The following is a 16,933-nucleotide window of genomic DNA, read 5'->3' on the forward strand; positions in this document are numbered from 1 at the left end:
ACACACACACACACACACACACACACACACACACACACACACACACACACACACACACACACACACACACACACACAGCTGTACTCGGTGGTGCCCCTTGCTGATTCAACACATTTCAAAGTGATATTCTCCTGCCTCCCACACAAATCGTCTGGACGCATCCTGGGGGCTGAGGGGGTGGTCACCTTACCACCACCAGAGGTGGTCGAGATGGAGGAGGGGCTGAAACATATGTACACACATACTCACATTCATGCATGCAAACATGCGCATATGCTCTCAGGCCTGTTGTCCAGACTGCTTGGACATCTGGCAGCATGTCTTGAGCAGGGTTTGAACATGCGTGGGCATATAAAGGGCTCTTTGTGCCTGCTAGGCTGCCTGGACTGCCAGCAGAGCACTCTGCCATAGTGGAAGTCCCATGAAAAGCCCTAGTAAGGAAAGCGCTCATGTCCATCTATGTATATTCACCTGCTGTTACAGCATTGTGATGTCATTCTAACATACATGCCAGGTGCGTGCTACAATAAGGGTTTCTTTGTGCACAAGTATGTGCAAGCATGCAAGTCTTGAACGTCATAAAATGTTTTTCTCCTGCTAGCAATTTTATGTGATGTTTGTCTTGTTCTATGAAAACACAATGAGCTGATTTTACCACAAATTTGCTCCCTTTTACTACAATTTCAGCAGTAGTTTAATCCCCTATTTAAAAACTGGTATCATTAAATGCAGTTGAGTGTTTTAACTCTTTATTGAAGCTCCTACATTTTATACTTGTTTGGTAACCTTGGAAGTTTCTGGATCTGATTCTAAAATCATTTTGTGGTGAGTTTTGCATGTTTTATTTTGTAATTTAGCTAACAGTTAACTGCCATTCAAAGACAGTGCCTACAAAATAGTAACATTTGAGGACTGTTGTATTTATTTCAATAAAGATGACTATTTCAAATTTGTTTAAAAACCCTCTTGAAATGCCACAACCTGGGTCATTAACATAGTTTTTTAGTACTTGCTGTCTGATGGTTTTGCTGCAGTTCATTTCAGGTTTTATTTCAAAGCAACATTTTCAGCTCTGCAGATGAAAATGCACCTGGGGCTATTAATGAGGAATTTGATTTCATGCCATACTTGAGTCAGAAGATTTAAAAGCACTGAAGCATGAAAATGAAAAACAGTGAAAAAAAATACAGCTGTCAAAATATGCAGATTTAAGATAGTTAGGACTGATGAGACAAACTCATAAAGTGACCTAAAGGCAGATGTTTGTATATGAATATGCAAACTCTATAGGCAAGGAACAAGATTTGTGGAAGCCTTCTGGTTCTTCTTATCTGTTTGGTCATTAAAACCCAGACTACAATCATGTTTAAGCAGGTTGTAGATTAGGATGGAAGACATCAGTGGAAATGAAACCTGGAAATCACTGGCTATCCTTTGAATACACCGAAGCTTTTTATTAGCTTTTTAAAATTAATCTGCATTCTTAAAGAGTGACACGGCATCTTGGCTTGGATATGCGTTGGATACACCAAAAGCCCCCGCCCCCCCATCTTCTCTAATGTACTTTTAGAAATGTACCAGTAGTTTTCTATCTTTGAAAACTGGAAAATCCAAACCCCTCCTTAAAAAGCCAAGACACATGGCGTAAAAGCCTTTGCCACTTTGAGTGAAGAGCTTCCAGAAAATGCTGGAGATGCCTCATCTGTCCAATTGTGGTTGGTCTCAAAACACTGGAAGGATGTGCTCTTTCTAGAATAACCATACTGTAATAACCACAAGCATAAGACTGTGATTAATGAAAAGTGCTGTATGACTCGTATGGGTTTTATTATTTGTGCAGAATCAGGTTGTAATCATAAAACGGGTCAGTCTCTACACTTCTTAGACTCTCTGTAGGCTTATTAACCTCTGAAGCCCCAACGCCCCCTGATACGGGGGCAAAAGGCAGGAGATCAGGTAGGCTTGGGGATTAAGAGGTTAATGAATAAACGGTTCCGAATTTTAATGCATGGCAAAAAATATTATTGTGCTTATTGTCACTGTTACACTCTTAAAAGATTAAAAGCCATTTGATTTTAATAATTCCCTTAATCTGACTTAATCAGTTACAAAAAACTGCACTTGGTAGTTAGAAGCTTACCTCTGCATAAAGGGTAACTAATTTTGGGGTCAGTTTTTGTCAACCTGTAGAGGTTTGATTTCAAGGCCAGAAGCCAAAAATACAGGAAACCACAGCTCCATAAGATGTGGCTGCGTTTGTGGCTGTTCTGTGTAAAGTGGACTCTCCCATGAGGGATGCTCTGAGACTTTTACTGTCACGCTTCCACTTGTTCAGAGTTATTTCAACAGTTTACTGTCCGCCTCACCACTGCTGGCTTCGCGTATGTATAAACACCATCATGTTGTTACCATTGAACCTCAGAATGAGAGCCAACCTCTGTTGACCTCAGCGTTCCTCCAGACCCCATACAGCGATTGCTGGGAAAACATAGAGAGTTTTTAAAAGCAAAGTCCACAATCATTTGAAGGGTTTTGTGTCCCGCTTGGCTCCTCCCCTCTAAACCGCATCAGACTCCGCCTCTCGCTGCAGCCACTGTGGTTGGGGTTGGCTAATTAGAGGGTTGCCACGGGAACGGAATGGCAGCTTAGCCAACGGGTGTAATGACAGGGTGAGGGAGGAGGGCGGGGTCAGATTATAGGCCCGGGAGTATGCTGAGAGGAGCTCAAAAAAGAAGGAAGAAGTGGGGAAAAGAATGCCAAAGAGAATATGAATCATGAAATATGTGAGGAGATAATGGCGGGCATGAAAATGAAACTGGGGGGTGAATAAAAAGATAGGTGGGAGCTAATGTGCAGGCGTGGAGTGAAACCAAGTTTTTCAAAGAAAATGAACTAAAACTTGTGAAGAAGAAAAGTGGGTGAATGACTAAGCATGTAACTTAGTGGTTTCCACATAGATGTTTGGTTACTCTGGCATGGACTTGCATACTCTTTCTAACTGTGTGTGTGTGTGTGCACATCAGAAAAGGTGTCTCACAGCTTACACTCGGTCTGTGGTCGCCATGGCAGCCAACAGGAAACGGCGTGTGAGTTTTTATGCGGCTGAGCCTGGTCACCCTGACAGTTCTCTCTTTCCTCTTGTGTGGCCACTCCATTCTTCAAAAGACAAACATCCAGCTGGACCACGACTAAAAGTGGACAAAAGGAGCACAGAAACTTTAGGAGCTTGGTGTATTTCAGCCTCTCGGTTTTGGGACTTTTACCACATTTTGTGAACGCAATCTGAGCTGTGTCATCATATCAGCTTACGCTTGGCAAAGCTACCACTGCCTAAAACCACGGTGAAATGACTCCCAGTTTGCCTCACATTTGCACTGCAATTATAATGGTCCACTTTTGTCAAGCTTGTGTTGCTCCTGCTGAAGATTAAACCCCGAGTTAGTTGCGTCAGCCCCGTGTAACATGCCTTTTATAAAATCATATTGTGCAGCCCCATTGGCATACATTTGGCATTCCACTCAAGTCAAAAATGACTCACTGCTGTTTCAAATAGAGGTGATTCACTCATTCCTCACTTCAGCAACAGGCTTACTGATATTGTTTTGAGCAGCTAATGCTGTTGCCAATACTTTCTTGACACATACTTTCAGTTGCACAGACCAGAAGCAGAGGAATACATCCCTGTGGTGTCTCAGCAGATGTTGGCCATCTTTCAGTTGCTAATGTGCAGAGCCTTGAGCACAGCTCCTCTTACTTTCTTTGGACAAATGTGTCAAACTGGAACCCATCATGTTTTCCAACTCAATTTTATATAAGTGGTGTTTGGAGACACTGTGGCTTATATGAAAAAAAAAAGTTTTTTTGAAAGCGAACAACAGTGCCAATGCTGCCACCCACTTAGTCAGTGTTTTGCGCAGTTTGGCTATAAAATGCATACAGATGCAGTCTGATTTTAAAAAGTTATGGTCTGTATGCTTTCTAGCAACTCTGCAAGGCTTTGAGCTAAAAGCGAGCATGCTTACTTTTTAGCAGGTATGGCAGTTTTACCGTGCTTACAGTCAGTTTGCTAATTACCATAAAATAACATGGGGTCACTCCCAGTTTAGAAATCTGTGAGAAAAAGATCATAATTTTCACTTGGTCTGTGACCAGTATAATTTTTCCAAATGATTTTTATGGTCTCAATTTAGTTTTTCCTAGATTTAAAGCTTCCACATGGTTTTCCACAAAGTGCAGTTTATCCTCATTGGAATTAGCTTTGAAGGTATTGAGCTCAAAAGTGACCACTCTTATTTTTTTTCCAAGGGCTCTAGAAGTGAATTTCCCATTCATTTGCTCCACTGATATTTCAGAAAATCCTTATGTTGGATTTTGCAGTCAAGTGACTGCCAATCATGTAAAGTTAACTTGTCTTCTATTTTGAACATGTGACTATGCAGCCAAGTGAATAAGCCTGCAGTCACACAGGCCTAGGCCTGATTGCTAGCAGAATACGGTGGTTGTTTATAGTTTGCATTAAAGACGTTGAGTTGTCTGCAAACACTTCCCAACTACTTTCCAAGTGATAACAAAATAGGGAAATGTGCAGCACACAGCAGAAATGGAGACTTTCAAATCAAAAGTTGCGCATTTTGATATGTGTTGGGTACAGTGCTGAAACACAGCTTTTATTTTGAAGTTTAACATGCTCCGTTTTCCGGTTTGCATTGCTACGATCATGTACAGACCTTTTTCCCCGACTGCAATCAGTGTTCAGGTGGTTTCTCGACCTGATGTTCGCAGGTTTAAAGATTCCCATGGTAACAGCGCCTTTGATGTTGCTGTTTCAGTTTAGCTTTATGTGTCGAGTTTTGTCAACGATCGCATATGTAACAAAACTGACATTATATAGTCGTGTGGTTTCAATAGGAGTACATACCATTTTGTATTTAGCTTAAAGTAAGTCTACTTTGGATGGTTACAACATAATGGCTCATTATTAAAATCCCTATGGAGATAAATAAATCATAAATCAATGCACTGGACAAATTAAAAATTTTACTTAACACGGTCTAGGTATCTTTTTATCCCTGTTGTGTGTTTTTTTTTTACCTTCCTTTCCTGTTTTTTTTTTCTGTAGGTATCAGTATTACCTGCAGGTAAAGAAGGAGGTGTTGGATGGACGTCTACAGTGCTCTGTAGAGCAGGGGATCAGGCTCGCTGGCCTGGCAGTACAAGGTAAGACTACACGAACAAGTCTCCCAATGAGAGACAGACAGCACGTGAGAGTGAGCACAAACCCACACTTTCTCAGGTCATCTTGACTTCACTACCTTATATGGCTGCATACCACAGGGAGAACCCAGTCCACTTGAGTTCCTATGGTATCAGTCCTAACACATGCACATACACACACACCCACCGTCGCTCCATCCTTTCAGTTCCTGGGTGCTGTCTGTGTCCCAGGGGAATGTAAACAGACAGCTTGCTTATCAGCTGCTCCAAGGTTAGCTGTAGCAGCATCAGGAAGGCTCTTATCTGTCGGGAGGTGAGGATCCTATGCTAGACCTCCTTTTGCCTGGCAAACAGCAGAAAGCTTTTAGGTACTTAGTACAAGCAATATCAGGAGAACTGTACATGTTATAGAGATTGTGCAGGTGGTTTTGTTTCTGTTATGTATATATTTGTTTTTGTTATCTTTAATAGTATTGCACAGTACACAAGTTCAGAAATATTTCCATCTAATAAAACAAGAAACACTCAGAGACACTTTACGACTCAATGGACATGTCCATGGCCTGAAGAGCACATTTGCCGCAGGTAGCTTCATGTGATTTTCCCCTGGGTAACCATGACAACAGCATGACAAAGCATCTACATGGATGAAACCTGCATTGCTTTGACCATTGTGGATGCAGTTGAGTTGAGATGACAGTTGAGCTAAAACAGACTTTTTTCTAATGTTAAGCATTTGCTTTTCTAGTCTTGAGGAGTAATTTCGCAAAGCGAGCTAGCAGAATATAATAGGTATTTGGACAAATGAAATTGCCTTAGTTTTAACTGGAAAATCTGTATTTATCCTGACTTTTTGTCCTATTGGGTTAGCACCTTCATAACATAAATTGATTTTATTTTTAAATCAGTAGTTTTTTTCTTATTAGGGAAACTGTATAAATCGAAGAGAAAGGCCAACCAGGATACCGATTGACAACCCACACAAGAAGTGTTGCAGGATGAACACAGTGAGTCCATATTGGACTGTACCGATTCCTTTTTTCTACTCTACTTGACCACTCAGAACTTAGAATTGGCCCGTTCTAATTAATGCATCAGTTCAGTATCTTGCCCAAGGATACTGAGCCAGTGCTAGGGATCAAACCACCATCCTCCCTATTAGTAGATGACCTGTTCTCCTCCCTCTGTTACAAGTTCCCAGCTGACCTGCGAACCCAGAACCTTCTCGCTGTGAGGTGGCGCTAACCCTTGCACCATCATGCCACCTCAATTGAACAATATCAAACACAATAACAAACTCACAGTCAGTTTATAGTTTAAAGGCTGCGCATTACAGTGTAAAAATGAAATTCATTGTTTTTGTGTAAATAAATGTGAACATCTGTGTTTGTAATTTTTAGCTGACTTTGGAGACTTCACTCAATTCCTGTCTCAGGACTTCCTCAGGGAGTACGTGCTTTTCCCAGTGGTGAGTCCTCGAGCCTTTACCGTTCAAATACTAGCAGTGTTTGTGTGTGTGTGTGTGTGTGTGTGTGTGAGAGAGAGAGAGGCAGAGAAAGTCTGTGTTTGTGTGTTTTTCTGTGTATGTGCTGCCTGAAGGCACACATTCCTGTGACATCTGTGTACCTCCTCCCTCTGCATACCTGACTGACAGGCAAAAAGCAAAAAGAATAAAGAAGAATTTGAGTTGGAGGATGGGATGAATTAATATGAACTGATTACCAAATAGAAACAAAATATTAAATTATGGAGCATTATTTTATTTTTTTTAAACATTCCCAACAATATGATGTTCACTTGAACCTATAGTCATAGGTTGCTTTTCCACAGCTTCCTTCTGCATTGCTCTTATTTGCTGAATAATGTATTTTCTCTCAGAACTGGCGTAATGGAGAAGAGGCGCTAGAAGAGTGGACCCAGAAAGTTGCTGAGGAGCACAAGAGTCACTGGTACTGTTAGCTACTTTGTATACTGTATGCACATATATGCATGTATCACCAAGACAAAGTAAAATAGAGACAATAAGATTCTTGGTACCATTCTGTGATTTCCAGTCGAATGCAGGCCGCTGAGGCAGAACTGCTGTACATCAAGGAGGTAGAAAAACTGGATGGGTTTGGCCAGGAGAGCTTTCCAGCTAAGGTAGATACATTACATCACCCTCAACCTCTCAATCAGTATCCTTTGAGAGATTTTAAATGAGTTCTTGTGTAATACTTTCTTCCACAGGACAACTATACCAATGACATATTCATCGGTGTGTCTTTCATTGGAGTGTTTGTTAAACACAGAAATGGCAGATCCATCATGCTCCACAAGTAAGTTTCTCCTTTCAAAAAAGAAAGACAGAATTGTCATAATTTCCTGTACTCATGAGGAACCGTTGTTCCTTTTTTAAAACATTTGTTTGCATCTGTGTGTTATAAAGGTGGAAGGACATTGGTACCATTGCACACAACAAGTCAGCCATCACAGTGGAGATAACGAGCAGAGACGACACCATCGTCTTTCACATGGTGAGTGTTGTGTCTGCAGACACAGAGGTTTATAGTGGGTGGTTAAACATGCAGGAAAAGTATGCGTCCACAAAATACCTGCAGAGGGACAAACGAACTGGGGAGAGTTGATTCTTGACTTCACAGAAATACTTATTTTCTGTTCACCTTAAATTTTCGGTGTTATTATTAATTTTTTTCTCTGTTTGTGTCTGCAGGAGGATATGGAAATGGCCAAGTACATCGCCCGCCTTTTCACAGCCAGACACAAATTCTACAAACAGAACAAGATATGTGCAGAGTGAGTTTCAAGGCCACACAGAGAGGCCAGCTGAAGGCCATTAAAACACTAAGATATCAATTGTCTGTCATTTATTTTTTTAACGGGTATTTCAACAACCTGTTGAAGGTTATACAAAAAAACCCCAACAAAACATATGCTATAAAAGACTGTGTAGCATTCACTGACCTTATAGTACATGACCTGGGTGCATTTAATAAAATACTAATTTGTCACATAATGTGTCTGTTTCTTTGTAGGCCCACTCACTCACCTGCACCAATGAGGAGGAGACCCACCTGGACTCATCGCCTGTCTCTGGTATGTTGACAAGCATTTGTATGTTTTGAAGTGATTTGATACAGCTATTTAATATTGCCTCTGGTCAATATAAAAGAGACGAGAATGGAGGACAGAGGGGGAACACAGAAACGTCCACAATTAGCAACCTGATCCGCTCTCCCACTCAGGGAAGCTCTTAATCGTCCAGAATACAGACATACAGACTAATAGTGCCTTCCACTCCAAAACTTTAACTCTTTACCCTCTGAAAGCCTATTAGGAGTAACTCTGAGATGTTTCTGTCATATTCAGGTCCAGAGCAAAATGAATGGGTTTGTATCACAGGTTTATGAGAGTGATCTATGCCTATGCAGCTACCCTCGAAACTGTTGCAGTGGTCATCAAACCACTGAGGTGTCAAAGCCCATCAATTAAGGGTACTATGGTGGTCATTTAATGTCATCTTCATGAGGAAAGAGTTTAAGGGGAAAAAGAGAACACTGTGACACCATCAGAACAAATACTTGTGTAAATACTTGTGTACAAATGTGTACATTTCCACAATAAGTTGCCGCCAGGTAGATTCCAATACTAGAAAGCATTCTACACAATAGCAAAACCACTTAGAAACATACTATATATATATGTGAAAAGGCTGTATATGAAATATCACACGAAAGAAGCATGTAATCCCCCAAAACAAAACAAAAAACAGCTTAAGAGTAGTTTCTAATTCCAGCCTTCAGGGCTTTCTGTATGTAGTGCATGAATCCAATGTGAAATGATACCTCTTCTTAAAAGAGGCGTCGATCGAAAGATTGTTGCTATAAAGTGAATACTACTGGATTCATGAACTACAAACAGAAAGCCCTGAAGGCTCAAATGAAGAACTACTGTTAAGTTGTTAGCGCATGTCTGCTACTTTTGGCATGGTTTTCTATGCAGATGTTTTTCATCATGCAGTTAGAGCTCTGCTTTCTGATTGTTGGAAGTTGGAATTTCACACTGATTTTTATTGTGATTGTTGTTTGTCTTATATTGTGCTGATGGCAGTTTATTACTGAAACATGCATCTTTTTGCCCTTTAATAAATATAAAGAAGCATTTTTTTGAGAGTTCTGGTGTTTTCCTTCTATTCTATAAGCTCTTAATTGTGCCATGGAGCCTTGGTTTTAGCATGCGTTGGTGGTGTGGTGGGTGTTGTTGGAAAGTTAGAAAGGGTGTTGCTTGCTCTGATTTCCGGTGCGACAGCGAAGGCTGTGATTTCTGCGTCTCCCTCCCTGCTGGCCAGACAATGGTGAGGCTAAATGTGGCACAATAGATGTTCAGTCAGACCACTGGAGTGCTCAGATGACTGTCTGGAGTACCGCAAACTTTGTCCAATGACAGATGCGCAGCACTAGCTTCAATCTGGCTTGGTCACAGTCAGCCATTGTGTTTGATGTGTTAAGACAGAGAAGTAAAGTGATGGTTTCATGTGTGATGTAAAGAAACTGAAATATCACTTTGAGGATCAGGAGATCTTACAATGTCACACTTTTTAACCGTTTTACAATTTCTTCATTTAGCCACGGCCACAGTCCTGTAACTTCCAGTCAGTGCATTCCCAGTTTGGAGACCATTATCAGGACACACAGAGCTCTCAAGGTAGGTGTTACTGTTTTAGAGTGGCTTTCCTCCCCCTGCTTTAACCACAGTGTGATTTAAGATTTTTGCCTCCCTGACAATAACTCAAAACAACAGTCCTCCTAATTGTGTCTTTCCCATCAGGCGTGTGACTCACAGCCGATTCGCATTTTAACAGTCTCCCAGCCAATTAGAGCCCAACGTTTGGGGTGCAGAGCGGTGACCTCATTTATGCTTCACTCTTTCATTGACGTGTTCACACACTCAGCCTGCCTTATAATCCGAAGAACTTCACTCATGTCAGCTTGACAATAAAAAGCGAGCGAGTGGAAAAACATTCTGGGTGTGCTACTGCGTGTGGGCGTGAGATCGGTCTCGAGTGTGACCTCAGGCATCATACTCCGATTGTGCGGACAGAGATTATGCTTGTCTTCCTTCTCCTTGTGAACATGGGATAGTTTCACACGGGAGAGCGCTCTGCTCAGCGGGAAGGAATAACATGACATAGTTTTCTGTGGTGGTTGGTGCAGCTGTGAAACCAACAAAACAGCAGTGATCATTTTTGCCACCTTCGGGATGCCACAAAGGGTGTTTATTTCAGCTTGTTTATAACAGCTTAGACAGTTAAACTGCAAGACTGGAAAACCCCCAGTACCACCTTCACCATACCACTGGCAAGATTACAGGAACATTTGGTCTCCCTTCATTTTTTTTCTTTAAATTTGTCAATGTTCCTTTTTGATTTTCTTTCTTTCAAGCTCCAACACGGTTCATTGTGCAAAGCGTGTGTTCTTTTAAGTTTTTATATGAAATACTGAGGTACCAAGTATTTGAACAGTCATAGAACTTCAAAGATCAATAAAATCTTTGTTTGATTAAGTTTAGCTTTAGTGCACAAATTGCTTAAAGATGTTTGCAGCTCAGATTTTCTTGTGATCCTCTTTACACATTTTTCCATGCCTCCTTTGCTGTGCAGACAGTATCTTCCACGATGACCCGTATTACAAGTCAGAGAGCAGCCTGGATCGCTGTACAGTGGACTTTACCTACCGAAACGGTAACGTGCCAAACGGAAGCATGTACAGCAGCCCCAGCCTGAGCTCCCTCAATCGTTCCCAGAATTTTGTCCCACCCTCGCCCATGTCCTCCAACCTCAGCATCCCTGGCAGTGAGCTCATGCGGCCTGACTACATCCCCAGCCACCGTCACAGTGCCATCATTGCACCATCCTATCGGCCCACGCCTGAGTACGATGCTGTCATGCGGCAGAAGCGGTGCATGCTCCCTGCTCACCATGACCTTCACAGCCAGTCGCTACGCAGTCTCAACATCAGCAATGCCTGTGCCTACAGGCAGCCTGAGCCTCTAGTGTACAGCCAGCCAGAGATGCGAGAGAGGGGCCCTTATCATGGTGTGGCACCCAGCCCTGCTCCGTATACACCACAGGTAAGGGTTAGGATGCTCTGAGATTATTATTTAATTAATTGTAATTAGCTTCCTAGTTCAATGCATCTGTTTGTGACTGTTCATCTTGCAGATCACATATAGTAAGCCGGTGTCCCATGGCCCTCATCAGGGAGGACCAGCCAACAGCCAGGGTCCATGCCATTCACCCCATGTTAACGAAAGTGGAGGCAGCAGCAGCGGTGGAGGTGGAGGAAGCTCCATCTCCCATACAGTCAGCACACCCGAGCTGGCAAATACCAAACAACAGGGGAACAACATGGGAAACTATGCAGCTACAGCCAACATGCTGAGGAACCACATGTCGCGGCCCCCTCCACCTTACCCTTCCAGCTCTTTTCGCCCAGCCACCAGCACGCCAGACCTAGCGAGCCATCGGCATCGCATTGGCGGCAGTAGTCCAGAACTGGTTACCCGCATGGTGCAGCTGTCAGTCAAAACCTTCCAGCCCGACAGCTCAGCTGTGGTGCACCAGTCCCTGCAGGAGGTCAGTGAACCATTAACTGCAGCTGCTAAGCACCGGTCCACGCTGGGCAAGAGACACAGCATGGAGGTTATAAGCAGCATGAGAGGAGCGATGGAAGGCCTTATGATGAAAGGAATGAATGCTCCTCTTCATCGGCGGAATACTCTGAGAGAACCTGTGATGCCATCTCAGCCTCAGTCCATTCCACAGCTCCAGCCTCAAAACTCTCAGTCACAACCTCAGCCGCAACCTCAGCCTCAGCCTCCACCTCAGCAGCCAAAAGAGTTGCCCATGAAGCCTGCCAAGAATGCACCTGAGGCAGTGACTTATCAGCACCAAAAGACTCTTTCTAATGCTACCATGCTCATACACAGCAGTGAAAGTGAAGAAGAGGAAGAGGAAGAAGAGGAGCGGCCTGAACTGGACGTTCAAATTCCAGGTCTCAACGAGGACATTAGCATCAGTGCACAGCTCCAGGCTGCTCTGGCCAAACTTCCCAATAAACCCCCTCCAGAATATCCGGGCCCTCCTAGACCTGCAAGCAATGCTCAAGCTCGCACCCACACTCACAATCACAACAACACCCACCACACCAACCATAATCAAGGACCACAGGGCAACCAGGGACCAGTGGACCAAGGCCATGGCTGCGCCTTAAAGACTGGACAGAGCCAGGGTGTTAGTGGGCCTGGGGGTGGTGGTGGTGGGACACTGACCCGGGGGGATCAGAGTGTTGTGAATGGAGCAGTTTTAGGTCCATCCATTTCAGAACCGGACTTGACCAGTGTGAAGGAGAGGGTGAGGAAGGAGCCGGTCAAAGAGAGGCCAGTATCAGAGATGTTTTCCTTGGAAGACAGCATAGTGGAGAGGGAAATCGCTCAAAGGGTAAGATACTCACTCATTCGACATCTTCACAGCCGTTCCCTCAAAATTTAGAACTAACACATTTCTACATTTTAACACAGTGTAACAATTTTTTTACGTAAAGCAATGTAATGCATTTATTACTTAATATTACAATATAACACATTTACTCAATAATACAATTTAACACATTTTTACTTAAATATAATAATACAATGCAAAACATTTTCTGTTTAATAATACTTTTTTTTAAAACTTAATAATACAATGCAACATATGATGTTAAATTTTATCTATGTTTATAACATTCACAATTTTTTTCTATTACCTTTCCATATGGAATAAAAATGTTTAGCATGAAATTATTAAATATAATGTCAGTGCCTGACACCTCTGAAGCCATTGTACTGGTATAGTTTTAAATATTACAGTCTGTTGTCTGCTCACTAGTTTCAAAGCTCCTGATTAGCAGTAATCTGGAGTTCAGCACCTAAAAGGGCAGCACTGGACTCTGAATTCCCCGAGGCAGCTAAAAGCCTTACTAAGCCTTCCGATTATTCTTCGAGTTGGGTGTTTTTGTGTCGGTGGGCTTTCTGTTAATATGCAAACATCTGACCCAGCACCAGTCCAGTCATAAATAATTGCCTCCTAGAGATAAACCTGTCTGTCTGTGATTGCAGGTGTGTGTGATTTTAGCCAATAAAACTTAAAGAATGTTTTCTTCTCACTGCTGTCCAAAGCTGCTAAAGCCCTTTTATGCCAGCTGCTTTATCTTATGCATAGAGGATACCCCTTATGACCCCCAAGCTGTTGTTTTGACTGCCCCATGGGGGATCAAGAAGGTGGAAAGGGGAAGGGCGGCGCTGTCCTGGAGGTTTAATAGCATCAGAGATTAGGAGAGGTAATCCTTCGAGGAAGGAGACGGTGCAATGTGGGTCAGTGTTTGGAAGCGAGAAAGAGAGTCAGGATGACAGAGAGTGTGTTGTAATCAAACAGAAGCTGAAGAGGTAGGTGGGAATAAACAAAGATGAAACAATTAATAACATGTAAGAAGGACAAACGAGGATGAAGGCAACCAGATGGATAAGAACTCTTTCTTAATAGGCTTTGTGTAGTGGGCTTCCTGTTTCTCACCTTTGGACTTATTACAAGGAGATTGGTACGGGCAGTTTATGCACATGCACGGGAAATTCTCCCCACCCACTACTGCTCATGCACATCTGCGTGAACACTGTACTCGTGCAATGGCAGGTCAGTCAGTCTTGCAAACCTGCTGGTGCCTGTAAGCATGACAACAGGATTTTTCTCTCTCTTGAAGACGCTGGAGAGACAGAAGATGTCTGTGGACTCCATGAAGAGGCCGCTGATGATGGCCGCACTCAACGGGCTCTATGTCGCCCGGATGCCTGTCCCCGAGAGTCCAGGGGAGGAAGGCGCCAAGGCGGCTACTGATGAAAGGGTAGGATGCTTGCTTTTTGTACAACATATACATTATTATGGTTAAAGTATGTATATTTTGTAACATATAGTAAAAAAGTCCTGCTAATTTACAGACAACCTTTAAAAAATATGCTGCTGGGAATTCATTTTACTCATCTGTTTTGTTGCTACTTTATTACTACATTTACTTTACCCAAAACCTTTGGGATTTACTGACATGTATGTAATTGGAAACTTATCATATTAAAGATAGAAAAGGCTTTTTAAGCTCTTAAAAAAATCACAATTACTAAAACAAGTATTTAAAGAACTGATATCAAGAATAACATACCAGAGTTGATGTTCAGGATTAGGTCTTATTTAAGCTTATTTAAACCGAATAATCATAAAAGCTTTAAATCTCCCCAAAAAGTTTGTTTGGTCATCGTCACACCAAAACTCACAGTCTCTATTAATCACATCATTTTAATGAATTCCACTGCCCAAGTAGATCTCCAGTGTGTTTGGCTCCCTTTTGAGCGTGGAGGTGTGAATCCCAGTCTTTGTCCCAACTGTTGCTAAGCTAATGGGGGCAAACCCTAAGTGGGCTGTGGAACGTGTGGCACGGTAGTGCTTATCGCCTCTGGGCCTGCTGGTATGTTAAGAATGTGACCTGAGAGAGAGCGAGCCAGCGACAGAGAAAGAGAGACAGAAAGAGATTCTGGCCTCTCAGACATGACTGGCCTAATAAACACCACTGCTGCTGCGTATTCGGCTCTTTCCTGACTATATTGATTCAGTATGAATACTTGTGAGCATCATGAGGAGACTGAGGAGAATTTAAAAACGTGAGTGTTATACGATAACAGTGTTGGATTCGAATGCCTTTGTCGGGGTGTGATGTAAATGAATGAGTGCCTTTTTGGGGACTGAAAGAGAGACTTCTGAATAATAAACACCCTCTACTTTTTCTCTCCCTCTCTCTCTCTAGTGTAAGACCTTGGAGTTGAAGCTAGAAGAAGAGCGGGTCTTTACAGAGTATGAGCAAGTGCCCAAGAAGAGGGCAGACTGTATTCTCACAACAGCAACTCTGCCCGAAAATGCAGAGCGCAACCGTTTCCGTGATGTTGTTCCTTATGAGGAGAATCGAGTTGAGCTTGTACCCAACAAGGAGAACAACACAGGCTACATAAATGCCTCGCATATCAAGGTATACACAGCCATGCTTATCTGTGTGTGATCCAGGCTTTTGCAGTACTGTTTAAAAGTCTTGAGTTTCTCTTCATTTCCTTTTCTGTAGTCTTCAATAATACTTCTCCATGTTCCTTAATGGATAGTCAGAGGTCTTTTGTTGCCCCTGACTTTCAGTACAGTTCTTGTGTAACTGGACATACCTCAGGTTTTTCTTACTGTTTAGGCTTCCTTAAGAATGGTGTTTCCTCATTTTTTTTAAGGTCACACTACACATTACACCAAGATAGCCAAAGTATTTGGCTAAGAGGTTTTTGGGAACCACCTTCCTGTTGAGAAATTACTCAAACGGAAACAGAAAATATGTGTCAAACTGAAACTGTGGAAGTTATCTTTGTCATATTTCATAGATTCAAATATATATCTTTATCTATACACATCTATATATCTGTATCTATACGTATCTATATACATATTTTGTTTCTTTTTTTTATATACACACAAAAAAGAACAAAAAAGATGAGTACTTCATGACGCCATATCTTATGCACAGTGCTGAGTTTGACAGATTTAATGCCTTCTGTGTCTGCCCATTAAATTTGTGCATTTTTAAGAGTGATGTCCAAAGAAAAGCACAATCCAAACTTAAGAAGCTAAACTCATCAATCAAGATGTCTTTATCCAAACCAAAATCCGAAGCACATGTTTTTCATTGGACAGCGACGATAAGAGATATTACCCCAACTAATGTAGCTGTGGCTTTCTTCGGGTGGCTCAAATAATGTCAGCTCTGCAACTGTGACTTGATTGCTGGTTGGTTTCAATTTAAGAAGAAATACTTGAGTAATAAAATATATCACAAGTTGTTTTACAATACTTAGGTTTATCTACATGACTCTTAAACAGAATAGCTGTCTCAAAGTGCTTTGCAACACCCACATCATACAGCCTAAATGAAAACAGAGTATAAGGTTGATGCTTTCAGTTTTGTTCTAGTCTTTGTTGCGGTCATTGCTAAGCAGGGAATGGCTCGGAGGAAAGGATGAAAGGCAGCTATTGAAGGCTGTTTGTGCCTTTAAGCTCCCAGAGCTTGTGGAATTCCCAAAGAATGTTGTCCAAACTCCAAAACCCTCTTAAACAACCTGAGTCGCTCTCACTGGCTCTTTATTCATGTTTAGTTGCAAACAGCATGTGTATGCAAGCTTGTGCATACGCGTGTGTCTGCATGCCATGTGTACGTTGTGCACCAAAGCAGCACTGAGTCGCTGCCTACCACAGTGTAACCCTCTTACTCCCCTGTCATTTAAGGTGGTTGCCGCAGAACAAAAAGACCTTGTTTATTCCCCATCCGTCTCTTAATACAGTGTTTATAGTCACGAGGTGGCCTGAGAAATCAGCTGAGACATGCCCTTTATGTAATAGTACTGAAGTTTCTGTGGTCGGAGTGAGCTAAAGATTGGACGTATTTAAGTGTTATTTGTGGTCTTGTGGTTATCAGGAAGGGGAAATGGAAGAAAACTAGAGATAAGGAGTTAATAGAGTTATAAATGAAAGAAAAGCGATCCTGCTGTGGATAAAAGTAACAGGTGTTTACACTGCCCTCCAGTGGTTGTGAATATTATAGATGTCTGT

At 42.2% G+C, this 16,933-nt stretch overlaps 1 protein-coding gene across 1 annotated transcript in view; it reads left to right on the plus strand.

Annotated features, from left to right (window-relative positions):
* The window catches only part of LOC102293523 (protein tyrosine phosphatase non-receptor type 14), a 52,764-nt gene that overhangs the window by 31,844 nt on the left and 3,987 nt on the right, over positions 1-16,933 (plus strand). The window contains exons 4-16 of the mRNA XM_005914492.3: positions 5,120-5,217; positions 6,615-6,682; positions 7,093-7,163; positions 7,269-7,356; positions 7,444-7,532; positions 7,643-7,730; positions 7,928-8,010; positions 8,250-8,310; positions 9,840-9,918; positions 10,874-11,343; positions 11,435-12,712; positions 14,010-14,150; positions 15,102-15,320. Coding sequence (XP_005914554.1) covers positions 5,120-5,217; positions 6,615-6,682; positions 7,093-7,163; positions 7,269-7,356; positions 7,444-7,532; positions 7,643-7,730; positions 7,928-8,010; positions 8,250-8,310; positions 9,840-9,918; positions 10,874-11,343; positions 11,435-12,712; positions 14,010-14,150; positions 15,102-15,320 — 2,833 coding nt within the window. The remainder of the gene's footprint in view (positions 1-5,119; positions 5,218-6,614; positions 6,683-7,092; positions 7,164-7,268; positions 7,357-7,443; positions 7,533-7,642; positions 7,731-7,927; positions 8,011-8,249; positions 8,311-9,839; positions 9,919-10,873; positions 11,344-11,434; positions 12,713-14,009; positions 14,151-15,101; positions 15,321-16,933) is intronic.

The sequence above is a fragment of the Haplochromis burtoni genome, unplaced genomic scaffold, assembly GCF_018398535.1.
Source record: "Haplochromis burtoni strain Fernald_Lab_line unplaced genomic scaffold, NCSU_Asbu1 Contig_8, whole genome shotgun sequence".
In the NCBI taxonomy this organism is placed as follows: Eukaryota; Metazoa; Chordata; class Actinopteri; order Cichliformes; family Cichlidae; genus Haplochromis; species Haplochromis burtoni.